We start from the raw sequence: 21,391 nt of genomic DNA on the forward strand, positions 1-21,391 counted from the left end.
CATCTGCGCCAAGGCAGAGTGTGAGTGTACACCTAAGGGTGTCTGATGCTACATTCATGCTCCTATACTTCCCAACAGGTATATTTCTGTACTACAATTCTTCCCTATGTACGCTCTTAGAAAAAAAGGTGCTATCCAGAACCTAAAAGGGTTCTTCGGCTGTCCCCATAGGAGAACCCTTTTTGGTTCCAAGTAGAACCCTTTCCACAGAGGATTCTACCTGGAACCAAAAAAGGCTCTACCTGGAACCAAAAAGGGTTATCCTATGGGAACAGCCGAAAGAACCCTTTTGGAACCCTTTATTCGAAGAGTGTACAGTCTCATTTATGCCAAGGCAGAGCGTGGGCATTGAGCTGGACTGTATTCATGTCCTCCTGTATTTCCTTTACCTCCGTATTTTCATACACAAACTCTCCACGGTTATAGTTTGATCTACGCAAAGGTTGAGCGTGAGTGCAGGGTTTTCTTCAAGGTGTCTGCTCACGTAATCCTTCATTTAGCCAAGAAGGTTATAGCAGTACATAGCTACCCGTTGAGGTTTATGTACTGTTTATATGTTTTGACGCTTCTAGGCTTGTCAACGTACAGCCGATGCCCCTGAATCTTCAGCAGAGCAGCAGATTGTATCCTAGGATCCCCCTGCACACAGAGTGCAGCCTCCCGGCCGGTCCACGCTGTGGATTAGCCCAGTTCCCCTCCAGATTGGATTATGCTTTCCACTTAAGAGCTGCCTCTCCACTTGACTGCTCAGGTCTGGGGCCAAGGTCAGGTGTGATCATGCACCGAATGCATCTTTTTACAGGCCGTGCCGTCCTCCCTCTTTATCGATCCCACTGTTTTCGACTTGGTTGGACTGGTATGCGGTCTGTGTAATGTGCCCTCGCAAAATGTATATATATTTTTCTTCTTCTCTCTTCTGTTTAAAATTGCTTTTACAGTCAGCTACATTGCCGATGTATTGGTTTCCCTGTTCACGGCTCAGTTAAATTACAGCCACCCTATGGAGAGTTTATTGTTTCAATTATCAAGGTCATGCATGTGATTTTACTAGTCCTGGATACGTTCACTCAGTGGTCACTGAATGTTATAAAAACAGGCAGGAAGTAAAGGTGTACTTGTCATTCATTTTAAGAAAAAAGTGAAACAATTGAAAATATTGAAAAACCCTCCTTTGTTACACACCTCACCAAAATATCAGATTAAACATAGTGGTTTAGAGAGAATGTGAACGTTACCAGCATCCTCTAGGCATGTAGTTACCATCTGATTACCTGTTAAATGATGGTATATTTACCAAAGTAGTTTTAGAGTTACTACGCAGTATATTATAAAGGGGGAGGGGGACAGAGAAATAGAGCAAAATATAAGTCATCAAAATGGTAGCAGTAATCAAAGTGGTTGCAGTAATCAAAATGGTAGCAGTAATCAAAATGGTAGCAGTAATCAAAATGAGTTTTGAAACAACAACACAGTGTTGTAGTTCTCTGAAATGTTTGGTTGAGGTATCACAACATTTGCAGTTCATCAACACATTCCCAGTCTCTAACTTTGATGCCCCTCCGCCTCCACCCTTTAGGTCTGCTGCGATTGGAGGAGCTGGTGCGGCGCTTCCTGATCTCCCGGGAAACGTTGTCCGTCAGGATGCTGGACGAAAGCCTGGACCCCACCCCCTTGCTGAAGGAGATCAGAGACGACAAAGTGGCCACTATCATTATCGACGCCAATGCCTCCATCTCCTACCTCATCCTCCAGAAGGTCAGGACACTCACCGGGCTACAGTTACAAAGACAACTGACAACAGTGTGGTCTGTAGCTCAGGTCATCTGTAGCTCAGGTGTAGAGCACGGCATAGTGGGTTTGATTCTCAGGGCTGCCCGTACGTAAAATGTAAGCAGGCGTGACTAAGTTGCTTTGGATAAAAGACCTGCTAAATGGCATGTATTATTATTATATATTATTGTTTAAAGTCCTTCAAAGAAAAACACTTTATTTGAAGGCTTCCTCAATCTAGGAAGTCATAACACATGTATAACTCATATATATACATATGTTCTATATATATATATGAGTATACATGTTTTAAAATATATATATATATATATATATATATATATATATATATATATATATATATATATATATATATATATATATATATATACATACACATATATACACTGCTCGAAAAAATAAATGGAACACTAAAATAACACATCCTAGATCTGAATGAATGAAATATTCTTATTAAATACTTTTTTCTTTACATAGTTGAATGTGCTGACAACAAAATCACACAAAAATTATCAAAGGAAATCAAATTTATCAACCCATGGAGGTCTGGATTTGGAGTCACACTCAAAATTAAAGTGGAAAACCACACTACAGGCTGATCCAACTTTGATGTAATGTCCTTAAAACAAGTCAAAATGAGGCTCAGTAGTGTGTGTGGCCTCCACATGCCTGTATGACCTCCCTACAATGCCTGGGCATGCTCCTGATGAGGTGGCGGATGGTCTCCTGAGGGATCTCATCCCAGACCTGGACTAAAGCATCTGCCAACTCCTGGACAGTCTGTGGTGCAACGTGGCATTGGTGGATGGAGCGAGACATGATGTCCCAGATGTGCTCAATTGGAATCAGGTCTGGGGAACGGCGGGCCAGTCCATAGCATCAATGCCTTCCTCTTGCAGGAACTGCTGACACACTCCAGCCACATGAGGTCTAGCATTGTCTTGCATTAGGAGGAACCCAGGGCCAACCGCACCAGCATATGGTCTCACAAGTGGTCTGAGGATCTCATCTCGGTACCTAATGGCAGTCAGGCTACCTCTGGCGAGCACATGGAGGAATGCCAAAGAAATGCCACCCCACACCATGACTGACCCATCGCCAAACCGGTCATGCTGGAGGATGTTGCAGGCAGCAGAACGTTCTCCACGGCGTCTCCAGACTGTCACGTCTGTCACGTGCCCAGTGCGAACCTGCTTTCATCTGTGAAGAGCACAGGGCGCCAGTGGCGAATTTGCCAATCTTGGTGTTCTCTGGCAAATGCCAAACGTCCTGCACGGTGTTGGGCTGTAAGCACAACCCCCACCTGTGGACGTCGGGCCCTCATACCACCCTCATGGAGTCTGTTTCTGACCGTTTGAGCAGACACATGCACATTTGAGGCCTGCTGGAGGTCATTTTGCAGGGCTCTGGCAGTGCTCCTCCTGCTCCTCCTTGCACAAGGAGGAGGTAGCGGTCCTGCTGCTGGGTTGTTGCCCTCCTACGGCATGTGAAATTTATTGTCACTCAGTGTTGCTTCCTAAGTGGACAGTTTGATTTCACAGAAGTGTGATTGACTTGGAGTTACATTGTGTTGTTTAAGTGTTCCCTTTATTTTTTTTGAGCAGTGTATATAAAACACATGTATAACTCATGTATATATATATATATATATATATATATATATATATATATACACACACATACACATATATATATATATATATATATATATATATATATATATATAAAACACATGTATAACTCATATATATATATATATATATATATTTAAAACACATGTATAACTCATATATATATATATATATATATATATATATATATTTAACACATGTATAACTCATATATAACACATTTGTAAGCAGTACATAAACATTCCATAAATGGAATTGTGATGTTACTTAGACATAATGAATATATCTACTTATGAATCTGCGTGAATTATTAATGTCCTATGAAATCTTTATGTAGGTTTGCCTTGCCCAGCTCAACGTCATTCTCTGCAGTATAACACATAGTACCATTTATTCTACGCTGTATTGCAGCCAGAAGGCGCATTATGTATGCATGCTTTTAAATGATGTAATATTCTGTTCTGTATTCTACTGGTGGCACTACCAGTGGCACAACTACTGTAAGCTATGTAAATGCTACAAGTAGTCTTTATGTAAGCTATGTCAATTCTACAAGTAGTCTTCATGTAAGCTATGTAAATGCTACAAGTAGTCTTTATGTCAGCTATGTAAATTCTACAAGTAGTCTTCATGTCAGCTATGTAAATTCTACAAGTAGTCTTCATGTCAGCTATGTAAATGCTACAAGTAGTCTTTATGTCAGCTATGTAAATGCTACAAGTAGTCTTCATGTCAGCTATGTAAATTCTACAAGTAGTCTTCATGTCAGCTATGTAAATGCACGTCAAAATAGCAGATATGCGCTGTTTGCGTAACGTTATGTCTCAATAGCAGAGAGGTCACAGTTGTACATGTTATACACCGACTGATGTGTATAAAGTGAACCAACTTGTTATCTGAATGCCATATGATCAAGTTATTGCATCACCCACAATGCAGTACAGTTCAGCACTGTAACCAATGACCCCTCTCTCCTTTTCCACCCCTCAGGCATCGGAGCTGGGGATGACGTCAGCATTTTACAAGTACATCCTCACCACCATGGTAAGAGCATACCAATCAAAATTCTCCTCCCATCCCTCTCCATACCCTACCCACTACCCTTTCTGCTCGTGCCCTGGCCGCCCGGCCTATGGATGGCTATCGCGGCGGATCTCATCTGAAATGCATGATGGGAGTGCGCAGTTTGTCATCATTATTTCCCTGCCCGGCGCATGCCCTTGTGCGAGGTGACTTACATAGCTAATAATATTTCCGACATCATATCCCGTCCCGTCTACAGTGCAGGACATTTTTACCGTGGTACTTACAAGGGCGTGCGCCTCACACCCCTAAGGGCAAAACGGCAGTTCCCCGAAACTTTGGAGAGGGGCCAGAAATCTCTAAATCATCACCCTTTCATTTTCATACAGTGGCTGAATGGCACGCCACTCTACTGTCTAGAGCTGGCTCCCTGTCCTGCCTCTGTCACTGTATTGTACCACGGTCCTATATCGTACTGATACACTGTGGCCTTACAGTATACAGTATCACTCTGCTATTGTGAGATGCTGTGGTTCACTGTTACCACTGCTGTCCAACTGCAATGATCTTTTTCAGAGCCTGCATTTAAAAATATTTCAAATATTTACCCCTATTCTACCCCTATTTTCACACTGTTATCTCATACGTCACTGTCGAACAATCATTTAATATAATATATATGTATATATATATAATATATATAATATACATCAAATAATATACATCACATTAAATATAAACAAACCTGTTATCCACCTGTGTGGTTTAGCTAGCTCTCTCTAGAGTGTACACTCCCAAGCCCCTCCCTCTCTCTTATGTCAATCAGGACTTTCCCCTGCTGCGATTGGACGACGTGGTGGATGACCAGTCCAACATCGTGGGTTTCTCCATGTTCAACAGCAGCCATCCCTTCTACCTGGAGTTCATCAGGAGTCTCAACCTGTCCTGGAGGGAGGGCTGTGAACTCAGCCCCTACCCCGGCCCAGCGGTGAGAACAGGACACCCTGTATGTGGTTGTACTCATACACTGTTACTGTTGCTCATTCTCAATCTTTCTCATACAGTGGGGCAAAAAAGTATTTAGACAGCCACCAATTGTGCAAGTTCTCCTACTTAAAAAGATGAGAGAGGCCTGTAATTTTCATCATAGGTACACTTCAACTATGACAGACAAAATGAGAAAAACAAATCCAGAAAATCACATTGTAGGATTTTTTATCAATTTATTTGCAAATTATGGTGGAAAATAAGTATTTGGTCACCTACAAACAAGCAAGATTTCTGGTTCTCACAGACCTGTAACTTCTTCTTTAAGAGGCTCCTCTGTCCTCCACTCGTTACCTGTATTAATGGCACCTGTTTGAACTTGTTATCAGTATAAAAGACACCTGTCCACAACCTCAAACAGTAACACTCCAAACTCCACTATGGCCAAGACCAAAGAGCTGTCAAAGGACACCAGAAACTAAATTGTAGACCTGCACCAGGCTGGGAAGACTGAATCTGCAATAGGTAAGTAGCTTGGTTTGAAGAAATCAACTGTGGGAGCAATTATTAGGAAATGGAAGACATACAAGACCACTGATAATCTCCCTCGATCTGGGGCTCCATGCAAGATCACACCCCGTGGGGTCAAAATGATCACAATAACGGTGAGCAAAAATCCCAGAACCACACGGGGGGACCTAGTGAATGACCTGCAGAGACCTGGGACCAAAGTAACAAAGCCTACCATCAGTAACACACTACGCCGCCAGGGACTCAAATCCTGCAGTGCCAGACGTGTCCCCCTGCTTAAGCCAGTACATGTCCAGGCCCAGCTGAAGTTTGCTAGAGAGCATTTGGATGATTCAGAAGAAGATTGGGAGAATGTCATATGGTCAGATGAAACCAAAATATAACTTTTTGGTAAAATCTCAACTCGTCGAGTTTGGAGGACAAGGAATGCTGAGTTGCATCCAAAGAACACCATACCTACTGTGAAGCATGGGGGTGGAAACATCATGCTTTGGGGCTGTTTTTTTGCAAAGGGACCAGGACGACTGATCCGTGTAAAGGAAAGAATGAATGGGGCCATGTATCGTGAGATTTTGAGTGAAAACCTTCCATCAGCAAGGGCATTGAAGATTAAACGTGGCTGGGTCTTTCAGCATGACAATGATCCCAAACACACCGCCCGGGCAACGAAGGAGTGGCTTCGTAAGAAGCATTTCAAGGTCCTGGAGTGGCCTAGCCAGTCTTCAGATCTCAACCCCATAGAAAATCTTTGGAAGCAGTTGAAAGTCTGTGTTGCCTAGCAACAGCCCCAAAACATCACTGCTCTAGAGGAGATCTGCATGGAGGAATGGGCCAAAATACCAGCAACAGTGTGTGAAGACTTACAGAAAACGTTTGACCTCTGTCATTGCCAACAAAGGGTATATAACAAAGTATTGAGATAAACTTTTGTTATTGACCAAATACTTATTTTCCACCATAATTTGCAAATAAATTCATTAAAAATCCTACAATATGATTTTCTGGATTTTTTCCCCTCATTTTGTCTGTCATAGTTGAAGTGTACCTATGATGAAAATTACAGGCCTCTCTCATCTTTTTAAGTGGGAGAACTTGCACAATTGGTGGCTGACTAAATACTTTTTTGCCCCACTGTATACTGTACTCGTATACTTTCATATACTGTAATACTCTCCCTCCATATTTACATTCACTGTAATGCATACCTTCTTCAAACACTGTTATATTCTCTTTCATTAGTCTGACTGTCATTTGTATACTGATTACCTATTAATACTCATATACTTATTACTCAAATCATTTTGCTCATACACTGTCACATACTGTTACTCTTATACTGTCACTCATATACTACTACAGTAACTTACTCATATACTGCTACAGCAACTTACTCATATTATAAGGGCACAAGGCGAGACCCAAATGCAGACACAGGAGGCAGATGGTTGAGCTCCAATATGTATTATAACAAAAGGGGTAGGCAAAAGGCAGGTTGGGGACAGGCGAGTTCATAAACCAGGTCAGAGTCCAAACAGTACCAGGCGATAGGCAGGCTCGAGGTCAGGGGCAAGCAGAGTAGTCAGGCAGGCGGGCTCAGAGTCAGGACAGGCAAGGGTCAAAACCACGAGGGCGAGAAAAGAGAGACTGGGAAAAGAAGGAGCTGAGACACAAAAACTCTGGTTGACTTGACAAACGAGACGAACTGGCACAGGGAGACAGGGAAACACAGGGATAATTACACAGGGGGATAATAAGCGACACCTGGAGGGGGTGGAGACAAGCACAAGTACAGGTGAAACAGATCAGGGCGTGACACATATACTGCTACAGAAACTTACTCATATACTGCTACAGTAACTTACTCATATCGTGTCAGCCAAGTATTTCTCTTGTGTACTCACTACTGCTAAGTTACCCTCCAGGTGATACCCGTACATATTTTGACTACTACCCGTATACTCTCGTACTACCCGTATACTCTCGTACTACCCGTATACTCTCGATACTAATTTACACTGGTCTAGCATCATATATTTCATACTATAACAGTATAATGACATCCAATTTCACATTCCCTCATACATGCTCACTCATACACTTACTCGTACGTGCAATGCCACACATTTACTCGTACATTTCTAGGTCATACACAGCAGAGGAGGCTGGTGGTAATGGCTGGAATGGGATAAACGGAACGGCATCAAACGTATGGAAACCACGTCTGACTCCGTTCCATTAATGCCAATCCAGCCATTACAATGAGCCCGTTCTCCTATAGCTCCTCCCACCGGCCTCATACACAGACTTTATCACTATTCCTTTTGACACAATCAAACTGACAGTCGAGGTACACAGATTGCCATGCTGTCACTCACAATCTGTCCGGTTGACTGATGCCTGACCAGATGTCATTAATGTTCAAGGGTTAGTTCGGGATTTTGGCATTGAGGCCCTTTATCTTCTTCCCCAGCGTCAGACGGAAGTTGCTAACTAGCGCTAGCACAATTGCTAATTAACATGCTTCCAGTCATTGCGCTAACGCTAGCTAGCATTGTTTCACACCCTACAAGCCTTCATACTGGACACAGAGACATACAAATGGTGTCCACGAGTTCGTCGAGCTCTAGGGAAGTAGATAAAGGGCCTCATTACCAAAATCCCAACGTTTCCCTTTAAGGTTTGATTGAATCGCTTTGGCACAGACCACAGTGCCACCTTGTTGACTGAGAAATGTCTCATCTATCTCAATGTTTCTGTCTTTCTTTCTCCATCTCTCTCTCTATCCTTATGCCTGCCTCCCTTATCTTTCTCTCTCTTTCTCTCTACCATTGTGCCTCTCTCCATCTCTCCCTCCCTATGTCTTTCTTACTCTCGCTCTCCCACAGCTGTCGTCGGCTCTCATGTTTGATGCGGTGCATGTGGTGGTGGGGGCGGTGCGTGAGCTCAACCGGAGTCAGGAGATTGGAGTGAAGCCACTCAGCTGCACCACTCCTCAGATCTGGCAGCACGGCACCAGCCTGATGAACTACCTGCGCATGGTACCCACACCTGCTCTCTCTTTACTCAATACTGTCCCGATGCTGTCTCAATACTGTCCCGATGCTGTCTCAATACTGTCCCGATGCTGTGCCAACACTGTCCCAATGCTGTCCCAACTATCCCATTGTAATGTTGTTGTAAGTTTTGTTGACTACAGAAACCTTTCGTTCACCAGTGTGGTTTCTCTTTACTGCATGTTGTCCAAACTAGCCAATTGTGCCACCTGCATATAAGCCAACTCATTGTTGTCTTGCCCAGGCAACTATGTAACATCGTCCCAATAGGTCCAGTGCTTAGTGGAAATATGCAACATACGTATGGTACATCCACTTGTTACTGTAACAGGTACATCCACCTGTTACTGAACATTGTCCCAACTCGAGTGGCTAGCTATTTATGCATTTGTCCCCGTAGCCAACTCGTTCTCCTGCCAAGGCAACAATGTGATGTTGTTGATTACAGACCAGTCCGGTTCTAATAGATTCCATGCTTAGTCAAAACATGGCTACCTTTGGTCATGAACTACAGAAGTAACAAGGGTTGCTGGGCAAATCCATATAAAATCAGTACATTTGGGGGATGAATAGCATTTCAGCTCATAAAATAAAAGTGATATAACTTTTCAATTCATGAAGTGACTCCTGAATTATTGAGCAATTGACTGAGTTGGTTTGGAATTGACCCCAACTCTACCAGTAGGCTAACTAGTGAATAGCACAGCTCCACTTAGCAAAACGTTAGTGCTTGAAGCACAATCTTATAACCTTCCTGTCGCCTTTGGGGCATTCGTATGTTGTCACGAATACTACTGCTCTTGTTTTGTGGTTGTTGTATGTTTTGGTGTTGATGGTATTCTTCCTATCTTCATTGTAGTGCTCTGCTGGGCAGCACATTTTCTCTCCATCCTCACTTCCTCCTCCTATCGGAGTCTGCCATTTCTTATCTTCCACCATCTGTTTCTCCACTCATCTCTCTTCAGTCTCAGACAATGTTTTCTCGCTCTCCGTGCATCATTCCATCATTCGTACACTCTCTTTGGCAGTGGTTCCTCTCCCCCCTCTTTCCCCCACTCTGTTGTTCCTCGTTTGGGCATCTCTCGTTCTACCTCTCTTTCAGGGTATAATTCATTCTCTCTCTCTCCACGCTGCACCCTCAGTCTCTCTGCTTGCCTTTTGTTTTAACCATACATCACTCTGTCTCTCTCGCCCCTTTCAGCCATCTAATATACCGCCGCCAAGCCTAGCTATCGCCTGGTCTGTTTGTCTGGGCTGAATCTCTCCCTCTCTCTTTCTCTCTGTTTCTCTGTCCCTCCCCTCTCTTTCTGTCCAACATTATTTTTCTCTCTATTTGCCACTCTCTCTCTCTGGCTCCTTGAAAGAATACATTTTGTTTTTCACTCTCTTGCTTCCCCTCTCTCTCTCTCTCCCTCACTCCCTCTCTGTCTCTCCCTCACTCACTCCCTCTCTCTTTCTCTCTCTCTCTCAGGTGGAGTATGATGGGTTGACTGGCAGGGTGGAGTTCAACAGCAAAGGCCAGAGGACAAACTATACCCTGAGGATCCTGGAGAAGCACCATGGGGGTCATAAAGAGGTCAGGGGGTCAAGGGGTAATGGGTTCAAATGTGACTGGGTCACAGTGGGGTTGGGGTTGACTGGCTGTATTTATGAGTTGATTGACAAGCACTGGAGTTAGATGCACTATACGTATTGACTAATGCATAGACATTGATCACGGGTTGACCCCTATTGTCAAATCTCTTTTCTCTTCGTCCCCCTCTCCCAATCCTTTTCTTTCCTTCGTCATCCGCGTGTATAGATCGGAATCTGGTACTCTAACAACACGTTGGCGATGAACTCGACGTCCCTGGACATCAACATGTCGGAGACGTTGGCTAACAAGACGCTCATCGTCACCACCATATTGGTAAAGACATTGTGGTTTCGCAAATTTGCATTGGTAGAATGTGAAACTGTTGGTTTTCTGTTGGCCATTTTGGGTTAAAGCAAGATGGAGTTTAATTTACCAAGAACAAAAACAAAAAAAAGTCAGTCAATAGTACACTAATCATTTTATTGTACTGTAACTTGTAATATCACTTCTTTACACCTGATCAAGTAAGTGCTAAGTAGATGTTAATGTCATTCGTGTCTAATAGGTCGCTTATTGCCGCTTAGTGACAAATCATTTTGCCAGTGACCTATATGTGAGAAATTACAATATATGTAAATGAGGGTATGTGCACGCATTCCAAGTGAAGATTCAGCCCTTACTAAATGCTTCAGGACACTGTTCCTTCTTTGAATTATGATGAAGAGATATTCAGCAGCTGTTGGTAGGACGTTTGCTTCAAAAATCTACATTACATATAGATTTACATTTTAGTCACTTAGCAGACATTCTTATTCCAGAACGACTTACAGTTAGTGCATTCATATGAGCTTTGCTAGGTGAGACAACCACATCTCACAGTCATAGCAATCAAATGTTTTCCTTAATAAGTGGCTATCAACCAAGTCAGTGCTAGTAACAAAAGACAAGAACGAGTGTATAGATATATATATATATATATATTTTTTAATCAACACGTTTCGGGTAAATGCCGTTTGATTTCCTGCTATTGCAGGAGAACCCGTATGTGATGCATAAGTCCAACTACCAGGAGCTGCAGGGAAACGACCGGTACCAGGGCTTCTGTGTGGACATGCTAAGAGAGCTGTCAGACATGTTGAAGTTCTCCTTCAGGATCAAGCTGGTGGATGACGGTCTGTACGGAGCGCCTGAACCAAATGGTTCCTGGACAGGCATGGTGGGAGAGCTCATCAATAGGGTAAGCGCACATACTCTCACACACATGCACACACACGCACATACACACTCTCACACACACACAGTCTCACACACACACGCACACACTCTCACACACTCTCTCTCTCACTCTCTCACACGCATACACACACGCGCGCGCACACACACACACACACACACACACACACCATCTAGACGACTGGCTGTAATGGTGGGTCAATAGGGTGGGTCTTCAATCAGTCAAAGTCAGCCTTAAATATTCGCCATGGTAACTAACAGGAAGCCTGGATAAAATCCTTGGTCTTGGAGAGCTATAGGGATGTCTGGCTTTGCCCCAGCTCTGCACTACAATACCTGATACAATTCATCTAAGTTGTGATGATTAGTTGATTTATTTAATCAGGTGTTAGTGCTGGGATGGAACAAAAACCTGCTAAGCTCTCTAGTACCATGGTTGGTGACCACTGATCAAGTCTGCTAATCGTCGTGCTAACCTGTAGCTCTTAGTAGTATAGAACTGGTGGCTTTTAGACCACAGTCAGAGCTAGTGTTTCAAAATTCAGTTAACTTTCCCCCAAATTCCCTTTTTCCAAAAATCCTCATTAGAGGATTCACAGATTTCTTGCTTATTAATTGCAGGAATCTTCCAACCAGGATTTCTGGAAAACTGGGGAATTTGGGGAAAGTAACCAGAAATGTGCATCCCTTGTCACAGCTTTTACAACATACTGTTTGTGTGTGTGTGTTTACATTGAGCCAACTCAAGTCTATGAATCTCAACTCTCCCGTAAATATTCCCTTGTGATAGCAGCTGATGCAGCAAAATGTATTGGAATCCGCAAGGCACTCAAAGCTCTTTCCACTGCTCTTGCTGTAACAACAACAACAACAGCGTCTACTGTTTCTATTTTGTTTGTGGCTGCGAAGGATATTTTGGCCACAACGCCACAGACCCACCCGTTATTTTACCACACTCGCTGTTGCCATAACATCGTTTTCAGCTAATGTTGCCACCACTCAAAACGACAACTGCAATTACTGATGCTATCTGTGTGGCCCTATCTCGACTCCCGATAGTGTCTAATAACGTTGTTACTGATAATGGTAATGATAATGATGATGACGTCTGTAATGACCTTACCTTCCCCTTGTGTGAGTGGGGCTGGTGGGGTAGTGGAGCCATGCGTGACCCAACCAACTCGTTAAGAGGCTAATCAAAATCTCTCTGTTGCACACGTGGATGAACATGTGTACACACGCGCACACACACACACCACACATGCACTCATGTGGAGTGAACACACTCTGGTGGCACACACGGAGAGACACACACTAATGGAGCCCTCACACACACACACACACACACACGAAAACACACACACACACAAGGTTATGTAAATTCCATGAAAACACACACACTCTCACTTAATTTTTAAATAATCATCGTTATGCAATAACCACACACACACACACACACACACACACACACACAAACTAACATTCCCTAAACACTTCATTGAATAACACACTTACCCACCCCCCCTCTCTCCCGCCCTTCTCTCCTGCTACTGCCTGATGAAAGTGGGTGAAACTCGTTAATGAGTATGTCCTCATTAATCAATGAATATGTAATTAAGGAACAGAGAGGTGTCTGGGGTCTTGTTTTTGTTGGATCAGCCATGCACTCTATGATGACTATGCCCTGTATGGTGTTTCCCGCCCCTCTCCTTCCTCTCTACCTCGCTCTTGAAGAATCTTCCCCTCCTCCTCTTACACTACAGTCTACGCTCACCCCTGCAGGGCTCCTATATGTCAAGACTGCTTTCAAGTTCTCCTCGATAACCCCAATTGACCCCTTTTTTATCTGTATCTCTCCATCTCTCTGCTCTCACTTCCTCTTTCTTCGACTCCCCTCTGTCTTATATCTATCCCCCTCTATGTTTTTCTCTCTCTTTCTCTGTATTTTCTCTCTCCCTCCCTTTCGCTGTCTTTCTTTCTTTCTCATTCTTTCTTTCTTTCTTTCTCTATCTCTCCCCCTTCTTTTTCTCCATCTCTCTCTCCTTTCTCTCACTCTCTTTCTCTCTCTCCCCCCTTCTCTCTCTCTCGCTCTCCCCCTTCTCTCACTTTCTCACTTCCTCTCTCTCCCCCTTCTCACTCTCTTTCTTTCTCTCTCTATTGCTCTCTCTCTCTCTATCCCATCTCTCTCTCGCGCTCTCTACCCCCCTATCCATCTACATCCCTCTCCCCTACAGAAAGCAGACTTGGCGGTAGCTGGGTTCACCATCACCTCAGAGAGGGAGAAGGTCATAGATTTCTCCAAACCCTTCATGTCTCTGGGCATCAGCATCCTGTACAGAGTCCATTTGGTAAGATGACCACAGAGACAAATCCATTAAGTTATGATTTATCACTATGGGTAAGGCACTGCCATTGACTACAGATTATGTGTGCTGTACTATGTTGGTGCTTTTCCACTGTGGGAGTTGGTGCTCTTCCCATGTCCTAAGTGTCAGTTCTAGCTATGAAAATGCAATTTCCCCGTTATAACATTTGGTCTGATTTGATAATACCAGAAGGTCTTGGAAAGCCTCAGGCTGGACCAGGGCTGCAGTGGAAAATGCACCGTTTTGTTCATTGTTCCCTGTATGGCTCAGATGTTACTACCTCACTTCATCTGTTCATAGACCATTATAAAATGGCTTGGTTGTAAACTGTCTATCAGCTGTGGATGTCTTGAGTAACATTGGCGAGTACAGTGCATAAATAATTTATTATGAGGACACGTGAATAGGCACGTGAACGTGAATGCAGTGAATAGGCACGTATTCAAACAATAGCTTGATGATTATAAGCAGTTCATAAGCAGACCTTAAACTAAAGTGTCACCCAACCGTATTCATCCAAAAAGCAATGATCATATATGGACAGCAAACAAGCCACATTACTCCGAAGCAGGGTATCCTTATGAAAATGTGGCGCTGGGCATTTGACTGGCAACATTGTAATTTATTGGAAATTTGATAAATTGACCATATGTATTGTGTGCGTAACCTAATTAGGGCGTCCACCCATGGTGCTCAGAATGACAGAAATCACATTTAGATGATGGTAATTCATATTTAACGGAACATGTAAGTCGAAGATTCAACGTGCGGTTTCTTCCTTCTTACCAAATTCTGATGGACACTGAAGGTGTTCGAAGAAATGTCCACATTTACTTTTCCTCAGCCAATAACACGAGTAACGAACAGCAAAATCACTAGCCTATGTAAATGTACATACTAGAAAAGTTGATCTATTCTATAAAGAAATAGCCTATTCCATACAGACTCTGGGACGGTTGTGGGATTATATATCCCAAATTCATACAACCAGTAGAAAATAAAGAAAAATAAACGTTTACAAAAGCAATGAGTCTGATGCAACAGATCAGAACGTTATTCACATTATAAGCGCAGCAATGCGCACAAGGCAGAAGGCTACGTGCCCATGCTCGTTCCAAGATGTGTGTTGCGCTGATGAAGCAAGCCTGCTTGTTGCATTTTAACAAGCAGCTCTCGCGTTGTCCTGACCGATTTTCAGCTCATTGGTTCTGTGTAGGTTTGCTATAAGCAAGCGTCTGATTAATACGATGCATAACGGATATACTGTACACATGAGCCAATTTCATTTCACAAAAGTATGCAAATGAACCTATAGACCGATTAGCATGCCCAGTCAAATGCATTTCCATCGACTGGTATGTCCATCAATGAATAGGCTAAAAATTATAATTTTACGGGGTTTTTTTAAAAACACTTATAGGCTTTTTTATAGGCTAAAAGCCGGATATTACCAGCTAACGGAAACCCAGCTCTGTAGTCTAGTATATTCCATCTCCCAAGGGTTTACAGAGCATGCAGGAAAACCATTATTAATGTAATTACTCAAGCTGTCCTGAGTCGTATTCATTAGGCACCAAATGGAAGAAAACGGGCTGAAACAGTGAGGGACTACCTGCACTTGTCCAATAAGAAACACTTGTTGTCATCTTCTATTGCAAAACCTTTTGCTACACTGTGCAATTGTGGATATGGTCCTGTACTCACATATCCCAGTCTGTAATGAAATCAATGCCAATACTTTGTCCCCTTGTGTTTCAAATCTGAACTGCACCATCTGGTATTGATCTCCGTTAACACCATCTTTGTCTTCATCCTCCAATCAGGGACGGAAGCCAGGTTATTTCTCCTTCCTGGACCCGTTCTCTCCAGCCGTGTGGCTCTTCATGCTGCTGGCCTACCTGGCTGTCAGCTGTGTGCTCTTCCTAGCCGCCAGGTAACTGACTACGCCACCTACTGGGCTGGGGGACACCTCAACCTGCATACACTCTAGATAGAGTAGACTGGTGGCTATGCAGCACGAACAGATCAGGGACCAGGTCGCATCTTATATCTAATGTGGTTCTAAATCTCCTTTCCCTCATCTACTAATCTAATAGAGAGGTTATGAAATGCAATTTTGGGGATCCTTTTTCACTCATTTAGACATGATGCTATTATGTATAAATCCTATGTTAAAGACTAAATAGTCGACCTTTCTCTCTGTCCACCTCCCAGGTTGAGTCCCTATGAGTGGTACAACCCTCACCCGTGTCTGATGGGGCGCAAGGACATGCTGGAGAACCAGTACACCCTGGGCAACAGCCTGTGGTTCCCCGTGGGAGGCTTCATGCAGCAGGGCTCTGAGATTATGCCCCGCGCCCTGTCCACACGCTGCGTCTCCGGGGTCTGGTAAGTGTGTATGGGTTGTGTGGGAGGGAGGTTGGAGGGGGTGTGTGGGTGCGGGTGCGCGTGCGCGTGCGTGGCTAGCTTACAGTCTCAACCTCTGTATTACTTCCTCCTCCACTTTACTCTTCTCCCAAAGCTACTGTTCATCAGATCAACCAGATGGCAGTCATATACTAATGGGAATTATATTATACCGCATTATACAACGGGTGGGTCTAATCCTGGATGCTGATTGGTTAAAACTGCATTCCAGCCGGTGTCTATTCCACAAGTTACCACCGGCTAAATCTATGATGTTAAAATTCCTATTTACTCTGTTCCATCTGACTGCGGAATCCACTGTCTCATCAGCCCAGCCAGGCAATTTATACACTAGATCTACATTGTAAAATGCATCTAGACATGATCTCCCATTGGTAACGACCTTGTTGTTATAACCTAATTGTGCCAATAAATCCTCCAAACAACGACTTTTCACTGAAGTATACTCTTAGAAAAAATGGTTCCAAAAGGGTTATTCGGCTGTCCCCATAGGAGAACCCTTTTTGGTTCCAGGTAGAACCTTTTTGGGTTCAAGGTAGAATCCTTTTGGGTTCCATGTAAAACCCTCTGTGGAAAGGGCTCTACATGGAACCCAGAAGAGTTCTATCTGGAACCAAAAGATTTCTACCTGGAACCAAAAAGGGTTCTTCAAAGTGTTCTCCTACCCGGCTTTCGACTCTGTCAATCACCACATCCTCATCGGCAGACTCAACAGCCTTGGTTTCTCAAATGATTGCCTCGCCTGGTTCACCAACTACTTCTCTGATAGAGTTCAGTGTGTCAAATCGGAGGGTCTGCTGTCCGGACCTCTGGCAGTCTCTATGGGGGTGCCACAGGGTTCAATTCTTGGACCGACTCTCTTCTCTGTATACATCAATGAGGTCGCTCTTGCTGCTGGTGAGTCTCTGATCTACCTCTACGCAGACGACACCATTCTGTATACTTCTGGCCCTTCTTTGGACACTGTGTTAACAACCCTCCAGGCAAGCTTCAATGCCATACAACTCTCCTTCCGTGGCCTCCAATTGCTCTTAAATACAAGTAAAACTAAATGCATGCTCTTCAACCGATCGCTACCTGTACCTACCCGCCTGTCCAACATTACTACTCTGGACGGCTCTGACTTAGAATACGTGGACAACTACAAATACTTAGGTGTCTGGTTAGACTGTAAACTCTCCTTCCAGACCCATATCAAACATCTCCAATCCAAAGTTAAATCTAGAATTGGCTTCCTATTTCGCAACAAAGCATCCTTCACTCATGCTGCCAAACATACCCTTGTAAAACTGACCATCCTACCAATCCTCGACTTTGGCGATGTCATTTACAAAATAGCCTCCAATACCCTACTCAACAAATTGGATGCAGTCTATCACAGTGCAATCCGTTTGGTCACCAAAGCCCCATATACTACCCACCATTGCGACCTGTACGCTCTCGTTGGCTGGCCCTCGCTTCATACTCGTCGCCAAACCCACTGGCTCCAGGTCATCTACAAGACCCTGCTATGTAAAGTCCACCCTTATCTCAGCTCGCTGGTCACCATTGCATCTCCCACCTGTAGCACACGCTCCAGCAGGTATATCTCTCTAGTCACCCCCAAAACCAATTCTTTCTTTGGCCGCCTCTCCTTCCAGTTCTCTGCTGCCAATGACTGGAACGAACTACAAAAATCTCTGAAACTGGAAACACTTATCTCCCTCACTAGCTTTAAGCACCAACTGTCAGAGCAGCTCACAGATTACTGCACCTGTACATAGCCCACCTATAATTTAGCCCAAACAACTACCTCTTTCCCTACTGTATTTTATTTATTTATTTATTTTGCTCCTTTGCACCCCATTATTTTTATTTCTACTTTGCACATTCTCCCATTGCAAATCTACCATTCCAGTGTTTTACTTGCTATATTGTATTTACTTTGCCACCATGGCCTTTTTGCCTTTACCTCCCTTATCTCACCTCATTTGCTCACATCGTATATAGACTTGTTTATACTGTATTATTGACTGTATGTTTGTTTTACTCCATGTGTAACTCTGTGTCGTTGTATGTGTCGAACTGCTTTGCTTTATCTTGGCCAGGTCGCAATTGTAAATTAGAACTTGTTCTCAACTTGCCTACCCGGTTAAATAAAGGTGAAATAAAATAAAAATAAATAAAAAATGGGGACAGCCGAAGAACCGTTTTAGGGTATAGATAGCATATTTCTTTCTAAGAGTGTACCAAACCTCACCACTCTCGTTAGTTAGCTCCATTAACTCTGAATTGTCTTGATACTGCAATGCACTGTTCAGAATAAAACGGTGTTCAACCTAAAGGATAAAGTAGTCGTTTTTTTTATCATTATGTAGATGCTCAGACAATCAACAAACCAACATTAGATCAGTACAACTGTAACTGTTGACAGCACTCTGTGAATGGAAAGATTGCAACAATTTGACATTTGACCTTTACAAAGGTTCAGAACAAGAGCAACACTTTAAGGTGTTATATAATGCGGTGGTGGACTGGACACATATGAAGCCAGTTTCTGGACTAGGGTTGCAAAATTCTGCTAATTTACCCAAATTACCCAGGTTTTCCAGAAATCCTGGGTGTAAGATTTCAAGAATCAGTCAGGAATTAGGAGTGAATAAGCATGAAATGCAACCGTGATTTCTCGAAAACCTGCACATTTTGGGAAAGCTACCGTGATTCTGCAACACTATTCTGGACTAACAACTGAGCCCAGGAGTAGGCTTATCTTTGCCATAGCGTAACTTGTGATAATATGCCTGTCCTCTGTCCCTCCCCCCCAGGTGGGCGTTCACTCTAATCATCATCTCCTCCTACACGGCCAACCTGGCAGCTTTCCTTACAGTTCAGAGGATGGAGGTGCCCATCGAGTCTCCTGACGACCTGGCTGACCAGACCAACATCCAGTATGGTACCATCCAAGGAGGCTCCACCATGACCTTCTTCATGGTATGGATTGTGTGTGTGTGGGTGCCCCAGGTGTAATTGATGGGGGGTTCCAGTGTAATTGATGGGGGTCCTGTGTATTTGATGGGGGTTCCTGTGTATTTGATTGGGGGGGTCCTGTGTATTTGGTGGGGGGTCCTGTGTATTTGGTGGGGGGTCCTGTGTATTTGATGGGGGTTCCTGTGTATTTGATGGGGGTTCCTGTGTATTTGATAGGGGTTCCTGTGTATTTGATGGGGGTTCCTGTGTATTTGATGGGGGTTCCTGTGTATTTGATAGGGGTTCCTGTGTATTTGATGGGGGGTCCTGTGTATTTGATGGGGGGTCCTGTGTATTTGGTGGGGGTTCCTGTGTATTTGATAGGGGGTCCTGTGTATTTGGTGGGGGGTCCTGTGTATTTGATGGGGGTTCCCGTGTATTTGATAGGGGTTCCTGTGTATTTGATAGGGGTTCCTGTGTATTTGATGGGGGGTCCTGTGTATTTGATGGGGGTTCCTGTGTATTTGATGGGGGTTCCTGTGTATTATTTGATGGGGGTTCCTGTGTATTATTTGATGGGGGTTCCTGTGTATTTTATAGGTGGTCCTGTGTATTTGGTGGGGGTACGTGTGTTTGAGACGCAATGTATCACAAAAAGTTAGCACTTTCCCCTTTCTTTTCCTGCCATGACAACCTTCAACACACCTTTAAACAGAACTCGCGCTACCAGACGTACCAGCGCATGTGGAACTACATGCACTCCAAGCAGCCCAGTGTATTTGTGAAGAGCACAGAAGAAGGCATCGCCCGCGTGGTCAACTCTAAATACGCCTTCCTGCTGGAGAGCACCATGAACGAGTACCACCGCCGCCTCAACTGTAACCTCACCCAGATAGGAGGTCTGCTCGACACCAAGGGCTACGGCATTGGCATGCCCCTGGGTGAGTGGAGGGGGGGTGGGGGGGGTAGATCTGGGAGAGAGAGAGTACTTCACCCAGATAGGAGGTCTGCTCGACACCAAGGGCTACGGCATTGGCATGCCCCTGGGTGAGTGGAGGGGGGTAGATCTGGGAGAGAGAGAGAGAGTACTTCACCCAGATAGAAGGCCTGCTTGACACCAAGGGCTACGGCATTGGCATGCCCCTGGGTGAGTGGAGGGGGGGTGGGGGGGTAGATCTGGGAGAGAGAGAGTACTTCACCCAGATAGAAGGCCTGCTTGACACCAAGGGCTACGGCATTGGCATGCCCCTGGGTGAGTGGAGGGGGGGTAGGGGGGGTAGATCTGGGAGAGAGAGAGTACTTCACCCAGATAGGAGGTCTGCTCGACACCAAGGGCTACGGCATTGGCATGCCCCTGGGTGAGTGGAGGGGGGTAGATCTGGGAGAGAGAGAGAGTACTTCACCCAGATAGAAGGCCTGCTTGACACCAAGGGCTACGGCATTGGCATGCCCCTGGGTGAGTGGAGGGGGGGTGGGGGGGTAGATCTGGGAGAGAGAGAGTACTTCACCCAGATAGAAGGCCTGCTTGACACCAAGGGCTACGGCATTGGCATGCCCCTGGGTGAGTGGAGGGGGGGTAGGGGGGGTAGATCTGGGAGAGAGAGAGTACTTCACCCAGATAGGAGGTCTGCTCGACACCAAGGGCTACGGCATTGGCATGCCCCTGGGTGAGTGGAGGGGGGTAGATCTGGGAGAGAGAGAGAGTACTTCACCCAGATAGAAGGCCTGCTTGACACCAAGGGCTACGGCATTGGCATGCCCCTGGGTGAGTGGAGGGGGGGTGGGGGGGTAGATCTGGGAGAGAGAGAGTACTTCACCCAGATAGAA

General features: G+C 44.5%; 1 protein-coding gene across 2 annotated transcripts in view; it reads left to right on the forward strand.

Moving 5' to 3' along the window:
- LOC110487597 (glutamate receptor ionotropic, kainate 5) overlaps positions 1 to 21,391 on the forward strand; it is a 42,415-nt gene that overhangs the window by 9,084 nt on the left and 11,940 nt on the right. For both annotated transcript variants that reach the window (XM_036971160.2, XM_036971161.2), the window contains exons 4-16: positions 1 to 20; positions 1,577 to 1,755; positions 4,413 to 4,466; positions 5,272 to 5,433; positions 8,849 to 9,001; positions 10,488 to 10,592; positions 10,818 to 10,925; positions 11,626 to 11,829; positions 14,060 to 14,173; positions 16,015 to 16,124; positions 16,406 to 16,579; positions 19,423 to 19,588; positions 20,280 to 20,505. The exon at positions 1 to 20 is cut by the window's left edge and continues 146 nt beyond it. In XM_036971160.2, coding sequence (XP_036827055.1) covers positions 1 to 20; positions 1,577 to 1,755; positions 4,413 to 4,466; positions 5,272 to 5,433; positions 8,849 to 9,001; positions 10,488 to 10,592; positions 10,818 to 10,925; positions 11,626 to 11,829; positions 14,060 to 14,173; positions 16,015 to 16,124; positions 16,406 to 16,579; positions 19,423 to 19,588; positions 20,280 to 20,505 — 1,775 coding nt within the window. The remainder of the gene's footprint in view (positions 21 to 1,576; positions 1,756 to 4,412; positions 4,467 to 5,271; positions 5,434 to 8,848; positions 9,002 to 10,487; positions 10,593 to 10,817; positions 10,926 to 11,625; positions 11,830 to 14,059; positions 14,174 to 16,014; positions 16,125 to 16,405; positions 16,580 to 19,422; positions 19,589 to 20,279; positions 20,506 to 21,391) is intronic.

This window comes from Oncorhynchus mykiss, chromosome 30 (genome assembly GCF_057628025.1).
Source record: "Oncorhynchus mykiss isolate SJ-2025 chromosome 30, ASM5762802v1, whole genome shotgun sequence".
Taxonomy (NCBI): Eukaryota; Metazoa; Chordata; class Actinopteri; order Salmoniformes; family Salmonidae; genus Oncorhynchus; species Oncorhynchus mykiss.